Source organism: Rousettus aegyptiacus, unplaced genomic scaffold, assembly GCF_014176215.1.
Source record: "Rousettus aegyptiacus isolate mRouAeg1 unplaced genomic scaffold, mRouAeg1.p scaffold_m13_p_10, whole genome shotgun sequence".
NCBI lineage: Eukaryota > Metazoa > Chordata > Mammalia > Chiroptera > Pteropodidae > Rousettus > Rousettus aegyptiacus.
In genome coordinates, this window is record NW_023416285.1 from 44,468,299 (window position 1) to 44,488,234 (window position 19,936).

At 43.0% G+C, this 19,936-nt stretch overlaps 1 protein-coding gene across 1 annotated transcript in view; it reads left to right on the top strand.

Annotated features, from left to right (window-relative positions):
- The window catches only part of SCD5 (stearoyl-CoA desaturase 5), a 127,294-nt gene extending 114,595 nt beyond the window's left edge, over window positions 1-12,699 (top strand). Inside the window, exons 4-5 of the mRNA XM_016156212.2 lie at window positions 7,588-7,820; window positions 11,194-12,699. Of these exons, the coding sequence (XP_016011698.1) occupies window positions 7,588-7,820; window positions 11,194-11,384 (424 nt within the window). The 3' untranslated portion in view covers window positions 11,385-12,699. The remainder of the gene's footprint in view (window positions 1-7,587; window positions 7,821-11,193) is intronic.
- Window positions 12,700-19,936: the final 7,237 nt, after the last annotated feature.

Sequence of the window (19,936 nt, forward strand, 5' to 3'; positions counted from 1 at the left end):
ATGTTCCATGCATTTACAAACTGCCGGAGCATGTCATCTGTCCCCTAAATAAATGTTTAGAGTAGGCATCCAGATGATTTTGCCTGATCCCCTCCAAGATGCAAAAATTGAAAGGAAAATAAATTTCTGGCTAGGCTTTAAATGAAATCATAAAATCAAACATGTTTAATCAAGATGCCAGTGACAGCTCATTGCTCATCATTACGATACATTTATGGAGCTGCGATTTCTCTCTCACCCGTTGTGGTATTTGCTTCTTTCACATTTCCTGAGGCTGCCCCCGCCTTCAAAGTCAGCAGGTCATTTCCCCTTGCTTCATGCTCTAATAGATTTTACTCTCGACATCTCACACACCACCAGCTCTGGACCGCTGTGCTTATGGTTAGTCAAGCAAAGGAAAATACTTACAGAGAACAACAATTTCTTTTTCATCTAAAGAAAAATGAGAGTTTTGAGATGCTTATCACACCCATATTTTTAAAAAAAATATATATGAAATACCAAATCTTTTCTTCTCCGTAGAACAAATTTTTGGTCTCAAGACTATTTTTAATGTTTCAGTTCTCTTTATCGTGATCCAGTTTATAGGAATGAGGATATTCTTCAAATCATTGAAGACGATGGAAGGTTAGGGCCCATATCTATATTTGTGTCCTATAGACGAAGCTACTTGGCTGGGGCACCGTGGTATATGATGGCATTCGATTGTATGAAATGGACTCTTTGTCATTAGTTAAATGCTGAAAAGCATCTTCCTGGTCGTGGTATTGGTATGATGAAGAACTGTGTGGAAAGGTTTCCAGCATCTGTCTTGGACTTGTTCATATAAGCTATCACCTTAGAACTATAGAAACGTGCTCTCAAGTTACTTGTAAAGTGAGCTTGAGTGCTTTGGCTTTTGTGTTTTTGGCTTAATATGGGCCTCTGTTTTCCAGTGTGTAGAGGAGAGCTACTCTTCTTTGGGTCGTTCTTGGATTCATACCACCACTTTTCTCTAGTCCTTACACCTTTTCTTTTTGCATCTTGATGATTTTAGGAGTCTTCTCCATTCCTGGAGTCTAGTGAGAAAGTCCCTCACATTCCAAACCAAGACCAAACCTGTTAGAGTGGCTGTAAATCTGAAAGACTGCCAAATTTTTAACTATGTTTGGCAGGTCAAAAAATGACCTAGATGCTCATGATCAGAAATCATTTATTTAAACTAGAGATAGGAGGCCTCACAGGGGTTAGGTCCTGATGAGCAAGAATGTCTTTAGTCAAGTTGTTGGCTTTCTAGCCACAACCCTGCTTTGGCATCAATCCAAGCAATGAGCATCTAATGAAGAACCCAAAAGTAGGCTGCACACTTATTGTGTGGTTTGTGTTTTTTGAAAACCTTGGCATTTTTTTCTCTCATATTCTTTGCTCTACTAAAGTCACTTTATTTTCCTGAGAAGCTGAGAACTCATAATTTTTTAACCAAAATATCATTCATTTAATAATTCTACACATAGTTAAGAATGCCTACTAGGTGCAAGTTTCTGCTAGATGCTAGAGAGTCTGGCTTTCTGCTGGACTCAGCTGGCCCAGCAGTATATCCATGTCCCAGGTCAGGTTACCCCAGAAGCTGGTTCTGAGATGGACATTACATTGTAGGATGTCTACTGGGGACTCCTTGGGGTTGACACTGTGAAAGAAGGGACAGAAACAGGACTAGGCAAGGGATGAATGTGGTCTTTGATGCGTCTTAGTGGAGGCCTCAGCCAACCCTACGTTGGATGCTGAAACTGGGATGACTTTTCAGAGTCTTTGAGAGTTGGAGCAATGGGACCAGGCCTTGACAATGGACAGCTCCCCTTATTGGTCAGCCACTGGATGCAGTTATTAGAAGAGGGCATGCCCTAGGGCAAGGCACCTCCCTCTAGCAGAGGCAGCACTGACAGCAACTGGGAGATTAAGTCCTCTGGTACTGAGGAAATCCAGATGGCACATTGTAGTGTGTCCACTGGGTATATTTGAATGCTTTCAGCTGCTCCACAGAAGATCTTGACTCGACTAGCTTGTCCCAGAGTAGAGCATCATGGATAAACAAATCTAGGGTTGGTTAATTCAACAGCTCAACAGCATAATCAAGGACCTTTCCATCTTTCTGCTCTGCCGGCCTCAGGGATTGGCTTTGTTTCTCAGCCTTCATCCTGTCACAGTTACAAGATGACTGTAGCAGGTCTGGATGTCACTGTGAAAGAGGAGAAGCCATCTCTGTGTGCCCTTCTGTTGTTGAGGAAAATATTCTCTTCTCTCTCTCTCTCCCCCTTTCTCTTTTTATTAAGGTAGAGTATATACAACACAATATTTATCATTTTGCCGTCCTTAAGTGTACAGTTCTGTAGCATTAAGTACATCCACAGTGTTGTACACCATCACCACTATCTACACACAAAGCTTTTTCATCATTCCCAACAAAAACTCTGTCCATTAAACAATAACTTCCTTTTCTCCTTTCCCTTCCCTCTAGCTCCTAGTAATCTCTATTCTACTCTGTCTCTATGAATTTGCCTATTTTAGGTGCTGCATATAAGTGGAATCATAAAAATATTTGTCTTTCTGTGTCTGGTTTATTTCACAAAGCACATTTCCAAGGTTTTTCTATGTTGTAACATGTATCAAAATTTTATCCCTTTTTATGGCTGAATAATATTCCATTGTATGTATTATAGACAACACTTTTTTATCCATTCATCTATTGATGGGCACTTGGATTGCTTCTGCCTTTTGGCTATTGTGAATAATGTTTCTACAAACATTTGTGTACAAATATTTGTCCAAGTCTCTGCTTTTCTTTCTTTCTTTCTTTCTTTCTTTCTTTCTTTCTTTCTTTCTTTCTTTCTTTCTTTCTTTCTTTCTTTCTTTCTTTCTTTCTTTCTTTTTTGAATACATACCTAAGAGTGGAATTGCTGGGTCATATGGTAATTTGATGTTTAACCTTTTGAAAAGCTGCCAAACTGTTTTCTGCAGCAGCTGAACCATTTTACATTCCCATCAGCAATTCTCTATACCTTCACCAACATTTTTTTCACTTTTTAAAAATTATAACCATTTTTTTCCTCATATCTATTGGCCACTATTGGCCAAATTGTACATTAATTATGGGTAAAGTGAATGAGATCACCATGATTGCCTCAAACCAGTCAGGACCCATGTCCTGGGTAGGATGCATTTCCCTGAAAAACATGGATGCAAGGAGGACGGATAGATATCTGAACAAAAAGAAAGAAAGAAAGGATGGGGTGGGTTTAGGGAGGCTACCACCAATGTTTGCAATGGAGAAGCTTTAAAAATGTCAGTGCCCAGACCAGAAATTCTCATTCTATTGGATTCAATTAGTCTGCAGTGGGTTCCCAACATCAGTCATTTTTAAGTGTTTGCCCAGTTGATGCTAATATGCTGTCAGGGTTGAGACCACTGATCTAGCAGATATGGCTGCTGAGAGTGGAGAAGTACAAAATGCTACAGGACCACTGTGCTGGGGCACCTTGCCTGGTCCAAGAAGACAAAGGAAATTCTCCAAGAAATGATGTTTAGACTGATATTTGGAAAAGTCGGGTCAGCCAGGCTGGGGAAGACAGTTACAGACACGGGAGACTCTTGCCTCAGGGTCTTGTGCCTATGGTTTCCTTTGACTGGAATCCGCTGCTGCATTTAGCCCTATGACTAACTTCTCACTTCCTTCAAGTCTTTACTCAAAAGCTATTGTGTCACTAAGGCCTTCCCTAGATACCCTACCCTTACTTCATATTCTCATTCTCTGCTTTTTTTCTTAGCATTTACCACTAAGATGCTCCATATTTTGCTCATGTATATTGTTTGTTAGCTGTCTTCCCTGCCAGAAAAAAATATATAAATACAGCCTCCCTATGAGAATACCTCTCCACAGGGATTTTTGTCTGTTTTGTTCATTTTATATCTCCAGTGCTAGGACAGTACCTGGCTCATAGTTGGCATTCAGTAAATTTATTAGCGGTTTACAGAAGAGAAACCTGAGGCTCAGTGCAATTACATAACTTACTCAACATCACACAGCTAGGAAGAAGTGGCAGAGCTGGGTAATTAAATATTCTATGATGCTTTACGACATAAAAAATCCATTTAGCAAAGAGACAATATCAAAAAGTGCAATATCAGTGGCTCCTCTCCAGTCTTCCTCTCTACCACTGGGTGAAGAAAAGAAATCTTTTAAATGAGTAGGGATTAGGTGCTGGAGGCTTTTTGGCGTCGCTCTGTGGACCCTTGACTAGGGCATTCAGATTTTAATGTTTCTAAGCATGGAGGAAGGGAAGCCATCTCAGCACTTGTTTTGAGGCAAGAAGGCCAGTGACTGTGATTATATGCAGACCAGCTGTTCAAGGTTAGTGGTGGGGGGAAGGAAGGGGTAATCAGCTACACAGGAGGATATGCTGAGTCTGTTGGAAACGGTTGGGGAGAATTTTTACGTTTATCAGCATCAATACCTGTTTCACTAGCAATCCCATCCTGACTCGCCATGCCTCCTAAAAATTCCTCTTTCATCCACTGCACTGAACACACAAAGAGGAATCCTAGCAAAATATAGGAAGAGCAATCAGATAACAGCCCCATGATTAGCTCTGCTAACGCTTTGTTAGTATGAGGCCAGTGGTTTTTAAGGAGCATCTTTTTTTGAAGAAGAGGAAATTTGGCTGGACAGTGGTGTGCCAGGAGGTGAAGTCCAGGCTTTTTTTCCTTCCCACTTGGGAAGCCACATTGTTGGCGCCGTCCCGCCACAGGAACCCAGCCCCCCGCGGGAGTGGAGTTTCTGGAACCAGAGCCCAGGTAGGCAGGTGGCTTTCCTAAAAGGTTAGTCCTGTGGGCAGGTCAGACTGAAAAGGCAGATTCCATAGGACCAGGCGGAGCAAGGGGTCCTCACTGGCAGAATGTGTCCATCCCGAGCCCGCTATGAGAAGTGAGAGAAGGCCTCTGACATGCCTAGCCTGGTGCCTAGCACAGAGCAAGTCCTCAATACGTGTTTTCTTTTTTTTTTTTTAGGAGCAAAATGAGGGGTTGGTTCCTCCCTAGAAAGTGGAGGAAGGGACAAAGCTGCTTAAGTTGTAAAATGCCTTCTGCTGGCAGTGCTCAGCCGCTTGCTGTCCCCCTCAGAGGTGCAAACCGGGAGCAGCAGCAGTAGCAATCTTGGGCTCCGGGCCTGTTTTCCCGTTAGAGCATCCTGCCTCTTGACATGCCCTGCAGCGGTCCCAGGGCCCTCAGCGAGGGCCTGCGTGCTTCGCCCAGATCCCCCCTTCAGCTGCTGCTTCTACCCTCCAGCTTCTGTCCTTATTGGGAACTGCCCATGCCCACAGAGAACTGCTTTGCCCGAAGGTTCACACTTCCCATCGGGCACTCTGAGGCCAGTGGCTGCACGATGCCAGATACCTTTTTGTTTGGGACAACGGTACAGGGTCATCCAGCCTCAGAGCTCCTGACTGGATCTGCTGAAACTCATTGTGGGTGAGCTTCTCCCTCAGCCCAATCCTGCCTTCCTCCCTTTCCCAAAGGTATCTCTCAAGAGCACCCCCAGAGCCTTCTGCTTGTGACTCTGGGGAGCCCACTCTAAGACCATCAGTTGTCTGTTGTCTTCGCCTCTCCAACTACAGCCACTCATCTGATCTCCCAGGAACCCTCTTTCCACTAAAATACAGCCATCTGGTTGCCCAATGACTGGAAAACAAGTGCTGGTGGGTTAATATGCTGTCTAATAAATAAAAATAGTTATTATAGGGACTGATACTTATGTGCCCCTAGCAATCTACAAAGCACGCTTGCATACCTGATTTCATTTGCCAAGCAGAATAGCACTATGGTCTCTGAAGTGATTCTGCCTGGATTTGAATCTTGGTCCTACTAATTAGTCTTGTGACCTTGGGCCAACTATATAATCTCTCTGTTGCTCAACTTCCCCATCTGTAAAATGGGGCTTGTAATGGCCCCTTCGGCCTAGAGTTTTTGTTAGAATGAAATGAATCAGTATAATAAAGGTCTCAGAATAGTCATGACACACAGTAAATACATAGTATATATTATTAGTATTTGATCTTCACAAGAACCCCGTGAGGTATAATTATTTGCTTGAGTTGGATACCTCTAGTGTCCCGCCTCATACTCTCGGCCCACTTTTTCATTCCAGCCGTTGCTACAGCCGCCTGCTGACATGAGTGTAACCCAACAGCACCTTCCTCAGCCCTACTGTTTATTTCTTACTTCCTGCCCTGGCTTCTTTGCCACTTCTGCCTGAGATGCCTATAGAATGCACTCAGCCTTTCAGACCCAAGCAAACGTGGAGGTGTGAGGGAGGTAGTATCTCGCGGGGCATCCCTATAGTCCCTTCTTTGATCTCTCGAGAGAATAATTCTGAGGTAGAACCTGCCTCCTCAAGGCCCAACTTCAGTTGCCCACAGCAGCAGGCACCCCTGGCTTGGCTCTGCCTCCTTCCCTGTTTCATTCTTCTCAATTTCCCAATCTCGTAGTATGATCTCACTTCCCAAAATATAACACCCATACACAAGCTCTTGCCTCATGCTCTGCTTTTGGGGGCATGATCTAACTGTGCACGTGAAAGGATTTTAAAAGCCCTGTTCAACATCCAGAATCAGATCTGGACTCGAATCAAAGCCTTCTGCCTGGGACTCTCATGCCTTCACACTGGGCCACCTCCCGGTTGATACCTACGCACTTTAACAGAGGCCTGGAAGCTTGATTAGCCAATGGGAAGCCAGAGACAAAATTGCTATGAACAGGTGGCTTTGGACACATACATGTCACAGCTCCTCTCCTGTCTCCGCATAAAGCTACTCCTACACAGCAGAGGGCGGTGAACAGTGGTTCCTTTACTGAAGCTGGGAGGAGGGAGTGGGTCAAATTTGTCCTAGTATCACCAGCACTCAGGGCCTGGCATATAGTAGGCGCTGTGTAAATGTTTGCTGGATACACAAGTCCAGAAATCAAACAATAATGGTTTCTTTTTAACAATTACTTTTTATGTGGCCATGCTTGTTCCTGTACTTAGTGTTTATTTTTTATGCTGGTTTAGAATGTAAACTTTAATGAACAAATAACATTTTTGAAAGTGGGTCATTTCCTTTTTTACTAAGCTAAGTAAGCACAGAATTGTGTGCCTGAAAATTATTCCAGAAATACTGAATATTTCTTGAAATTATTCAAGAAAACCTGATTAGCAGGTTGGTTGACTGATTAAAGAAAGCTAGGACCTGTCGCACTGGTGGCTCGTAGGACGAATGCAGCTCTAAGACACCAGCACAATATTAATCATTTTATATAAAAATTCCTCTGAAATATGCTGCAGACCCTACTACTTTCTATAACATGCTATCTGTCCTAATTCCCCAATTTGTGTTACCTGCCTAGCCCTTGTGGGTAAATGCGTTTATGACCCCTTCAGAGAGTGACATGCAACAGGGTATTCCTTATACAGAAAGAGTTGCTGACCAGCACAATTCCTGACTTTTCCTATAGCTTTGTCAGCCTTTTCCCACCGTCATCAACAGGTGCCCAATGATAGCATATTATCCTTCCTTCCAGGTACTATAAGATCACCGTGGTGCTCATGTGCTTCGTGGTCCCCACGCTGGTGCCCTGGTGCATCTGGGGAGAGAGTCTGTGGAATTCCTACTTCTTGGCCTCCATCCTCCGCTATACCATCTCTCTCAATGTCACCTGGCTGGTCAACAGTGCCGCCCACATGTATGGAAACCGACCCTATGACAAGCACATCAGCCCTCGGCAGAACCCACTGGTCACTCTGGGTGCCATTGGTGAGTAGGGGTATGAGAGTCAGTGGAGAGAATGGCAGCTCGATTTTCTTGGCTTCTTGTGGTTTTGTAGAATCTATAAAAAGAGGCAGTGGAGTGGAACAGAGTGAACTTGGCCTTTGGTGTTAGAAATTCGGCTCTCAGGCAAGTCACTTAATCTCTGATTTACAGTCTTCTTATCTGTAAAATGGGAATGGCAATGCCTGTTTCATAGGGATGTTGTGAGGATTAAGTAAAATACTAGTATATGTAGATCGCTTGGTATAGGACCTGCCACATAGTAGGTGATACATAATTAGTAGCTATTTATTTTTGCCATGGAAATTTTTCTAAAGGAGAGTAGCAGTTGATTTGTCTCTCCAACTGTCCTGACCACTCTAGCCTCAGCTGTCCAATCATTTGGCTGACTGTAGGAAAACAGGCCTTCAAACAAAGAGATGGGAAGAAACGAGATGGCGGCATCTCATGGTACCACAAAATGGCTAAGAGCAAGACCTCTAGAGTCTGACAAGTTTGGTAGAGCCCTGGTACCTTTAATTACTCTCTAGGCAAGTTATCTGGCTTCTCCATACTTTGTGCCCTCATCTGCAAGGTGGAGATAATAGTGACATTTACCTCATTCTGGTTTTGGAGAGGTAGATGAGTTAATACGTAGTGTCTGCAGCAGTAATTAGCACAAAATAAGCCTTCAGTGATGTTGTTTTTATTACTAGCCATATGGTGTTAGGCAAGTTACTTGTCCCTTCTGTGAATTTACATTCTCATTTTTAAATGGGGATAATCATAGCTCAGAGGTGTGAGGATTATAGGAGTTCATTCTCATTAAAGCACTTAGCAGTGTGGCTGACACATAGTAAGAAATTAATAAATAGTAACTATAGCTTTATAAAAGCAATTCAGGCTTCTTGGTAAGCTGAACCTTGAGCACAGAGATCAAACCCAGGAAGAGAAGTTTCTACCTTAAGTAGAAATGGCCTCTGTGTCACTCAACAATGAGTTTCTGCCACCACTTCATTAGGGTTTCCCATTTATTGAGACCCCAGGGATCTTTTGTCGACAAGAGCAGTGTAAGGTGGAATAAACACTAAGTTTAGCTTTGGGATAATGTGATAAGCAGAGAGAACGGTGCCTTGGAAGACAGAAGAAAGAGCTTCCTGACCCACCAATTGCTTTCTCCTCCTCTCACCCTTCATCTTCTAGAACTCTAGTGAGGGGAACCACATTTAGTGTTGACTCTGAGAGCAGACTGGTGTGGGGAGAGGACGGACTGTTACCATTCCTGGATGGAGATCCAGGAAACCCAAAGAGTGTGACCATGCACAGGCCCTGAAGAGCGGGGTGCTGGTTTTAAGTCTTTTCAGGTCAGCACTGGACTCCCAGTCAGTCTTCTTCATGAAGGTCCTTAGAGGGCTCTGTTTCAACCAACTGTGCAGTAAGTAGATGGTGGATACAGATAGAGTTCTTAGAAAATAGGGGGGAAACTTCTCTTTACTGTACCTTAGTTTAAGAAAAAACACTAAAAATGATGAGGGTGGAGGGGCAGAGTAGAGAAGACTTAAAGTAAGAAAATTGCAGACCACAGATCAATCCATCTGATGTACTCATTGTAGAGCAGAATCCTTCAAATGTGGTCAATAAAAGAACTATATCATGACATGTTGCCACTTAAGGGAGAATCTGGCAGTTAGTTCTTCAAATGGTTAAAAATAGTTATATATGATCCAGCAGTTCTACTCCTAAGTTTATACCCAAGAGAAATGAAAATGTATGTCCACACAAAAAGCAACGTTTTTCATAATAGCTAACAAATGGAAATAAACCAAAAGTGCATCAGCTGATGAATGGATAAACACAATTGTAAAAATACAATGGCATAGTAAGTGATGGTATATCTATATAATAGAATACCATTCAGCAGTAAAAAGAAATGAAATCCTGATGCCTGCTACACCTTGAAAACATTATGCTAAGTGAAAGAAACCAGTTACATAAGATTACATATTTCATGATTTCGTTTACATGAAATGTTCGTAATAGGCAAATAGAGATAATACTAGGGTTCTCCAGAGAAACAGAAACTGTGTGTCTCAGTATGTATACTGTTACATATTACATATATTCCTCATAATAAATTTTCACATATATAGAAATAGTTGGATATCTGTACAAACATAGATATATTCTCTTGTTTCTGTAGATAAATAGAATGACTGGTTTATTGTGAGGAATTGGCTCACACCGTTAGGGAGGAGTCCCATGATCTGCTGACTGTGAGCCAGAGACCTGGGGAAGTCAGTGGTGTGATTAAGTCCAAAGGCTGGAGCAGCAGGGGAGCCGGTGGTGTAAGTCCTGGTCCGAGGGCAGGAGACAAGAGTTGTCCCAGTGCGATCAGAGAGTCAGGAAAAAAGTGTCTCCTTCTTCCACTGTTTGTTCTATGCAGGCCCTTAGTAGACTGGATGAAACCTACCCACATTGGGGAGGGCAATCGACTTTACCGAGACGGCTGATTTAAATGTCACTCTCATCTAGCAAGACCCTCACAGGCATACCCAGAATAATATTTAATGGGCACCCCTCGGCCAGTCAGGTTGACATAGGATTAATCATCACAGAGATAGCAAGTATGGCTGGAAGAGATAGGGGATGGGGTGGGGGTGAATTCTAAGCGGTGTGAGGTTTCCTTTCGGAGAATGAAAATATTATAAATCATTGTGGTGATGGATGCACAACTCTGGATATTCTAAAAGCCATTAAATTGTACACTTTAAATGGGTAAATTATATGGTGGGTTATATCTCCATAAAGCTGTTTTTAAAAACCAAATGAAAAAAGTCTTGAGATACGACCCTCTCCTTCCTGAAAACACCTTTTTTAAAAAAGGAAAAGCTGTTCACTGGAAGGGACAGAGTAAAATATAGGCAGACTTTGGATATTTCACTATCTAACTCCTTAACTTACTTACCTATCTGAGTAATTCTCATTTCTTTCAAGCTCTCCCAGGAAGTCTTGCTCTAATCACTCCAGTCCACAGAGACTATTTTCCTTTTGTGAACTTACATCAAAATGACGATATGTTACCAGCCATTTAGCATTTAGCTCAGGAAGTACAGCGCTGAAGTTATGGTACCATGTCTCCAGTTCATACAGGAAAATTATCTTGTGACTTTCTGCCGATAACCTTTTTGTTATTTTCTGTTCACATCTAGTTTTACTAGCCAACTAAGAAAACACTTCCTTAAGGCAAGAAACAAGTCTTTTGCTCTCCAAAGAGCCTGATAGTGTTTTGCACGTGGTAGACCCTCAATAAAAGAGTAATTAAAAAATCTATGCAGAGAGACGGCACGTGATATATTTCAATGTTCATTTTGTATTCCAGGAGAAGGCTTCCACAATTACCATCACACCTTTCCCTTTGACTATTCTGCAAGTGAATTTGGCTTAAATTTCAACCCAACTACATGGTTCATTGACATCATGTGCTGGCTGGGGCTGGCCACTGACCGCAAACGGGCAACCAAGCCAATGATCGAGGCCCGGAAAGCCAGGACTGGAGATGGCAGTGCTTGAACCTGGAACCGCCATCCAACATGTCTGCCCTTGACACCTTGGTTCATGCCTTCTGTTATTATAATTCTCTTATCCATTGGATGGTGGGAAGGGGTAGAGGATAGAAGGGAATAGAGTCTGTGGGATGGGAATTTTTTGTTTCTCTCAAAGCCAAGATACAACTATCATTGAAAAAAAAATTTTTAAGTCAATGTAACTATAGTTTAACATTAGAATGTGGACATGTGATTTAATCGCTGTAGCTACAATATGTCAAATGTACATCCTCATATGCTTGTACATAATGTTAACCCTGACAGGATGAAGGAATTTAATATTCTTTCAGTGTGATTCAGAAGAGCATTTCTTTTTTTTCTACCAACTAACCCGGCATTATTTTTAAACACACTATCTGAAGGAGCAGAGAGTCAGGTAGAAGACAGAAGCAGTGGTCTAAGTAGTAACTAAAGAATGTTTCTGTTTCGTAGTTATTGTGTGTTTTGTTGTTTTTAAATTAGAAAATTGAACATTTATTAGAATGAGAATATAGAAAATGGGTCTCTTGTGGGTTTTTTTGGTTGTTTTTTTTCCCCCCCTGTTTACAGCTTATTAATGCTACATGGTGTTTGTTTCAAAAGAGATCTGTTCGCTGCCCGGCTACTTGTGTGTCCTGAGCTCTACTCCCAGTTAACCCTATAAGTCAGTGCCTGTTTAGGTGTTTGATTTTGTTCTCTTTGCTATTGTCATTTTAAAGGTATATTAACTCAGACATACCAGACATCAAATTAAGCTCAAATTAAGCTCTCATTTCAATATTTATATACTAATTTATATTCTAATTGACCCAGCCAGTGATGCATGTACTTTAGCTGCTTTTGCTAAATAAGCATATTAATTTTCCACACCAGTCCATCAGATCTTAATAACTAACAGTTATCTAGAACTCAGTTTCTACTAATGTTTCACTTGCATGAGGCCTTCATTGATTTTGCAGCAAAATATAAAGTGATCATTATGTAGCTTCTGGATTAAAAAAATTTTGTGTATTAAGTTGCTTTGTAAAGAGCATGTTGAATTAATGGGACAGTGTACCCTTAGTGTTAGATGTTAGAGCAAGAGAAAGGCTTGTAGTGTTGGCAGTGGAGCCCTTCGAAGATAGATCTTTTTAGAAAAGATGTAAGATTTAAAAATTAAACTTTTAATTTTTGAAAAAGAAGTGAAGACAATAGGAAATTGTCATAATGAAGTTCTTCATCCAGCAGGTGTTTAACAGTGTTATTTTGTCATTAATAATGTGTAAACTATGAGTGATTTACAATAAATGATTATGAATTCATTGGTGTTCTTGACCAAATACCTAAGCGTTGTTTAGAGAATGTCCTCTCAAAGGTGCCTGATGCTTCATGATGACCGTATGTTTCGCATGTGATTTGGGCTCTGAGCTAACAGCAGCCCCTAATACCAGGCCTCTCAGGTCCCATCTGCCATAGGCATAACCAGAGGGAAGGTCAGCAAGTTTCATTTGCATGCAGACCCCCCACTGGTGCCATTCCCCACTTCTCACTCGCTAACACTGTCACTTTATACTACTTCCAGCTGATAAATAGGAACTCTACTCCTACGTGTCACTCAAAAGAGCGTGAAGGACATTTTCTTCCCTGAGCCCTGCCAGCCCCACCGGTGGTGACCAGAGCTGGGGGAGGTGAACTCAATGAACCCAGTCTCTCAGCTTTGACCTTGTGCTACCTCAGCTTCTGTCCATTTTTGCCCAGAAGCATCTGTGACACTGTTGGTAGATAAAGACTTCTGAACCTGCCCGCGGCTGAGTGGGATTCCACTATGGGTGCCCGACCAGATCTAATCTAGCAAGGACCCTCTGGATACGACCGTAGTGGCTTCATATTCCAGTCACATATTGCTAAGACCTTGTATGAGGTATTGGTAGAGTGTAGCTGTATTCGGACATGAGTTTGTATCAGCATGACCTAAAGTGGCCCTGATTGAGAAAGTTCGACCCCTAAAAGTACTTAACTTACTTTTTTGTCCAATAATAGAAAAATTACATTTGGAATGGCTATTTAGAATCGAAAGGAGGGTATTTCCCAGCTAGTCCAAAAAAATTTAAAACCGCGCTCCTCCGAACCCGGGTACCACGTCTTTACCTGCGGCAGCGCCATGAGTGACGTAAGGATCGGGATGGTTTTGATGAGGCAGTGGGTGAAGGCTAGATCACTCTAGAGTTTTTCATATTAATGTTCCCTGCATGTCTCAGCAGCGCCTCAGGGAAGAAGCAGCCCTGGGAGGCATCTCCCAAGGTAGCCCTGGAAAGGTTGGTACATTTTTTGAAAGATTCAGTTTAAAATAAGGGAACGTCCTGTCTTGAGTCTCCTGTGTCCTACAAGGCTTATTTCCGGAACACCAACCCCTGCTTCTAGGTGAGCGGGGCCAAGGGGAAGCCGTTCCCGCAGTGCTTATCCCACGTGTGTCATGGCAGCTACGCGGAGCGAGCCTGGGCTGGCGGTGCCAGCGCAAGGGCGCTTCCAGTCCCCAGCTGTGCCCCCCCCCCGTCCAGCTGTGCCCCCTGTCCAGCTGTGCCCCCCCCCCCCCGTCCACCTGTGCGGCCTTGAGAAAACCAGTCATTCTGGAGCCAGTTTTTTCATCTGCAAAGGATGGATGAAACCAGACTCTTGATCTAAATTGCTGTGTTACTTAGGACATGTGTTCAGACCACCCTATATCAAAGGGCCATTTACCAACCTGCTGAGCCTCTCTGAACCTCAGTGTCCTCACCCACAAAATAGGAACAGTAATGCCTGTGTGATGCAAATAAATCTGGAGACCTCGAACACAGAGCCTGGTGCACAGATCCGCAGGAGACGTCGGTGTGCCCCAGACACAAGACGGAAAATGGTGGTTAAATAACCGCAGACATGAGCGAGAAGGACCAGTTTCTCATTCTCATTTGCAACTAACTGGATGGTGAAGGGTAGCAGAATATGCCCCAAATACACCACTTTGACATAAGGATTATTTTATTAGAGGCATTCGAAAAACACTACATGCAAGAAGGAACTCCGACTTCCCTTTTCCTCCTAAAGGCAAAAGAAACTCCCACATGAATGGAAAGATACCTTCTCTGTAAGAGGAAAAAAACCATTTACTGGAGATGGGCAGGAGGGGCGGAGAGAAATCAGTACAAATAAACCTCATTAGAGAATGTTGTCTTCCTTTAGGCCTTCCCGTATATTTTTGTTACTTTTTCACAATTATTACTTTTTGGTCATTCTAACATATAAGCATTTAGGCCCAGATGATTTTTAAGGTCTTCATTTTTTGGTGATACATGTAATAATAAGATTTGTATGCTTTTCTGTTTATCTGTCTTAGGTCAACTTAATTTTCAGGCACAGCCAAAGACCATAAAGTGGTTTAGGGAAAGTCTTGCCTTCCCTGTGATGGCCCTAGCCTCTCAGAGCTTTGGTATCCCCTTCTGCACAGGAACCTGCCAGATTGGGTTATCCTGCCCAGCCCTGGCAGTTTAGAAGTCTTTCCCCCTTGAGAAGCCCCCCGCATGGTGGCAGAGCGTTTGCAGCCCTGCGGCTCCATCCAGTGCTCTGAACCTCCGCCTCCTTCCTGTGCCTTCACACCTCCATCAGAGGGCGAGTCTGCCCCGCAAGGTCGTTCAGGCTTCACTCAGCTCATTCTTTTCCTTCATCAGGAGCTGGGATAGATGCATGGAGGGAAGAGGTTGAAGCTAATGGGTAAGAATAAGCTGAGGGGATTATCTGTGAGGTTCATTTATCCATTTCGATCCTGTCCACAGTAACAGAAGATGCTGAAAGCCAGTTGTGTTCTCAGAAGCTGCTCACGTGAAAAACAAGAAACAAAAGGAATACCCTACCTTAACCTTTTAATCCTTTTTTTAATTTCTCCATTTTTAGTTCAGGGTATTAGTCTAAATACTCTCCTTCCCTTTCCTCCACGTCAAGGAAGTACTATAAATGACCCGGAAACGCCTCTCCTTGTTTTCCTTGTGGGATGTAAGGTTCATAACCACCCGCCCCACCCGAGGAATGTTCCTGAATTCTAAATTTGCAGCATCGGAAGCAAGAGGAAGGGAAGTACTGTCTGCAATGTACCTGCAATGCAACAAGCCTGCATCCGAGCAGCTACTGTGGGCTCTGTGGCAGCCTTTCACCCGCCCGTGGCACCTCTGCCTCCTCATCTGGAAGACCAGCCAGCTGCATCCTGCTGCGACTTCCCACGAGATCCAAAAGGAAAAGACCCGCTCACAGCATTGAGCTGGCTAGGGCTGTAAGGGCTTTGCCCTGAGGAGGTACCCTTCCCTGCAGTTCTTACTGAAAAAGCACCCTTCTTGATCTATGGTTATTATGGAAAAAGAAGGTGACTTTGCCTTCAACCACCTGTCCAAATCCTTACAACCGAGGATTTACTACATCGATGTCCCAATCCTCTACAAGGCTACTTTTCATGTCATTGAGAGAAATCTCCAAAGTTGCTTTTCTGAAAGATGCACGAACTGTGTGCAGTGCCACTATTCCCCATGTTTTTGTGGACAAAGTAACTGGGACCCACTGCGCGCAGTATGCTTGTATTTTCATAATCAGATTTCACATAAGCCTGAGCTCACAGTGTGTGGATTGCAAACATAGGAGCTGCATGTAGAGGCTGCTCTTTATTCTGGGCTGTATGACAACTCCATGTGAGGGTCAGGGTGAGAGGCCAGGGCCCCTACTGGGTACATGTTGTGATCCCCGTGATCATTGGTGGAAGATGGATGAACTGTGCTGCCGACAGGGATATCCAGTGTCTCAAAGCAAGAGTAAGTGATCAGTGTAGGTGATGACAGCAAACAGGCTCCTCGCACCTGTGGTAGATGGATAGGGAAGACCCATTTCAGTTTCTTCCTGGCCCTGAAATTCCTGCCCATGGACATAAGAAAGGCTCTGTTAGAGCTGAGTGGGCTTCCTCCACACCCTTCTCTAAAGGAAAAGGCGCTTAAGTGCATGGCATCATGAAGTGTTTGTTCCAGATGAGCCAACCAATGAGCACTGCTCTCTGCAGCTCCTGTGGGACTGAACCATTTGTAACACGCTAAACCCAAAAGCTTAGAGTGAGCTTGTTAGAATATGTACACTGTTGCAATATATGCAACCAAGACAAAACTGAAAAATGATCTCAAAGTGGACACTATTTTAAAAGTGAAGATCTTGATTTTGTCTCTATGTGGAAATTTTTAAGCAATGATGTGTTGGACCCTTGCAACCACCTTCTTAGTCAGTTTGAAGCCAGGGCATAGATCAGTTTTAAGACACTAAAATGGAAGCCATTTTGATGTGATTTTGTTTAAACATTCCTTGACTCAGGGATGGTTAGAGTGTTACTAAAGACAAACAGCTTAAGGAAAAATATGCAAAACCTCTGCTTCTTCACCTATAATATAAAGACTAGAACAAACAATTGCTTAGGTGCCCTCTTAATCAAAAACTACAGGAATGAATAGCAAGCAAGCTTAGAAAATACTAGGTTCTACTTTCCCCAAGCAAAAAATGTGATTGGTAGCCATTCTAGTCGTGTATCCCTCTACAAAAAAAAGAAAAAAAAAAAAAAAGGGAAGAGGCTCAAGGCCAGAAAACTGACTCTCTGTTGACATTTATGTAAACAGCTGTCAGTGGAGAAAGAATCATAAGGCTGTTTGATATTCACAGGCCATCATTGCAAAGGCTAGATATTTCTAAACAATCTCATATTTTCATTTTTGTTATGCTTTGTATTGTTTGATTTTTTCATGTTTGCAGCTAAGAGATGTCCTTAAAGTGAGTATTGCCGTGTCCAGGAAATTGCAGAATTATAATACTTGGCAGCAATAACATGCTTCAAAATAAAGTCACTAATCATCAAATGTCATATAATTTGGCTGCCAAAGTCCCACACACCACGTTAGAGCCAGGCCGAGTGTGCACTGAGCTCAGAGAGGTGACTTAAACCTCCCCAACACACTCGTCTTCCTTAATCTGATTGATACAATGTCTTTTATGATAACATTCTGTTGTTTTTCCATTTACTTTAAAGCTAGCACTGACACATGAGAAAGAGAAAATAGAAAAACTTGAATAGGTGTAAACATACAATTACTCTTTTCGAAGTATGCATATCTATCTTTCTGTGTTTTGCTACCCCCACTTTGCTTTTCTTTCCAGCCCTAACTAGATGAATGCTCCTTGCTTGCGGATATACAGCACTTATGGGTTACTTCTAATTGATAAAAACATCCTTTTTACAATTTCTAGGCCACTGATTGTAGTCCACTAAAAATTTTTTTCTTTTACATCAAGAGGGAAATCAAATGAAAACACATTAGGCTTCAAAGACCACTGGCGGCACGGCAAAAACTTAGAAAACCAGTCTAAAAATGACCTCTCGGATCCCTGAAATTTTGTTCAGCACACCACCTCTAGAAAAAATAATGACTCAAAAAAGAAAAAAAAAAAAGGAGAGCGAAATCTTCACTAGAAAGTTGTTTTCCCAAACTCCACATAGTTTTGACCACATCCGGCTCAATTTTCTGACTCTGTTACAGCCGCATCTGTAAAATGACAGGCAAATAATTCACTACTCCCATTTGAGAGCCAAACAGACCATGCTGATCTCAGTCACCATTGTTTCCCAGCCCCACAGAACAGGGCCTCAGAGAGGAGAGGTGCTTGATAAATGTCACTGGACCGACTGGATGGATGGATGGTTGGATGGATGCAATGTACTACAGTGCGGAAAGAAACTCTATTTAGCATTACCATGTCTCATCTTTGTTACTCTTTTCTTCATTTGCCCTGTTACATGTGAAACCCCAAGCAGACAGGCCCATGTCTGTCTTGTGCAGTTGCCCCTTAAGCTCCCAGCAGTAAGCTTACCATGTAGCAGGGCCTTGAAAATTTTTGTCGAGCTGACACTGTTTATGAATACAACTAAACCGTACTTTCAGGAACAATTGACCCAGAAATCCAAACTTAAAGAAGGTAAATAAATTAGAAGATAATTCTTAATTTTGCAGAAGTGTTTATTACAGGGTTTGCTTTCATAAGCAGAACTTAAAAACAAACCTCAACTTGTAAAAGTCTTCACCACCCTTTAAGAAGCACATGTGGTGTGGGATGCAAGACACACCTCAACTTATGAGGCCTGTCCAATCACAAGGTCACTTTGTGACAGAAAGCTGCGCTTCCCCTCTTTAAGGTCACCCACTAAGCCATAAGAATAAGATTGTGCTGGGAAGGGGAACAGGCAAAGACTGTTTTACGGGCTGAACTTTGTCCCTGTAAATTTGTGGAAGTCCCAACCCCCGGCACCTCAGAATGTGACTGTTTGGAGACTGAGTCTTTGAATAGGTGACCAAGGGAAGCATTTCGGCTGGGTCTTTCTCTGCGTTTCGCACGAAGACCATCGTCTCCCCAGGGGTGAAGCAGTGATCGCACAGACAGGGCTGCCTTACGGAGCCAGCATCACATCCACTTCCTAACAGAAAAGAGCACTGGAAAATGTTTCCCCTTTTTTAAACAACCAGCAGGAATTTACTTTGTTCCTACTGTGGGTAAGACATAGTACTGAGCTTAGTGGAAAGGAAGGTGGGCATTGTTTCTGACTCTAGAAAAGGATGTAAATTCACCTGGAAGGGGAGGAATCAAACCTTCCCCATCTGCCATCCCATTGTCCAGGATATATTAAGGGGTGGCAGGGCCAGGGGGTGGGGGGTTGGTCAATGTTATAGACAAAAAATTACATTCTTTCACTTAAAATAGGCTAAGCATCATCAAACAATTAAAAACATTGGTTCCCTTTCATAGAGGCTCAAATCAAATGTCTCACTCAATCAAACTAAGTTAGGGGAGAAACCATCTGTCAGCTCCCAGTCCAGCTCCATCAAGCCTGTTTTGAACACCATTGGCTGAAGCCTGTTTGTATCATTAAAAAATTATCTTAACTGTTCACTGCCAAAAGTAATTTGCTTAGCATTGTCCGCTCCTCGGAAGCAGAACTAATGTTTCCTGCAACTGTGAATGTCTGTGAAATAACATCACAAGATAAATGCTTACAGGCAGCTGGAGACAGCGAGCTGATAACAGAGAGGAGCCCTCTGCAGGAAGTGATAAAGACCTAAGTGGCCAAGTGTACAGATGGTCGGTCACAGGCCACTCTGCAAGACACCAAGACCTTCAAAAGATGGTCAGATCTGGGGAATGTGGACCGCATAGACAGGTTTACGTGTAGTCTAGGGAGTGTCACTCACTGCAGATTCTGGTCCCCTCTCACACTCAGGTGTAAGATCTAGGGAAATAGAACAGGGTGTGTGTGCATGGGTGGTATGTGTGAGCGAGTGAGTACTCTCAGTCTCTCCTCTCCCTTCCTCCACCTCCAAGAAATAGCTTTGTCACTTCTTCCTAAGGCTCTTGTTTTGACAAGTGAGAGCTGCTGAGGCTTGAAGACCAGCTGTCTAGAGGCTGGGCAGTGACTCTGGGGTGTGAGCAGCCCGGGAGAGGCGCAGGAGGCCATGCTTC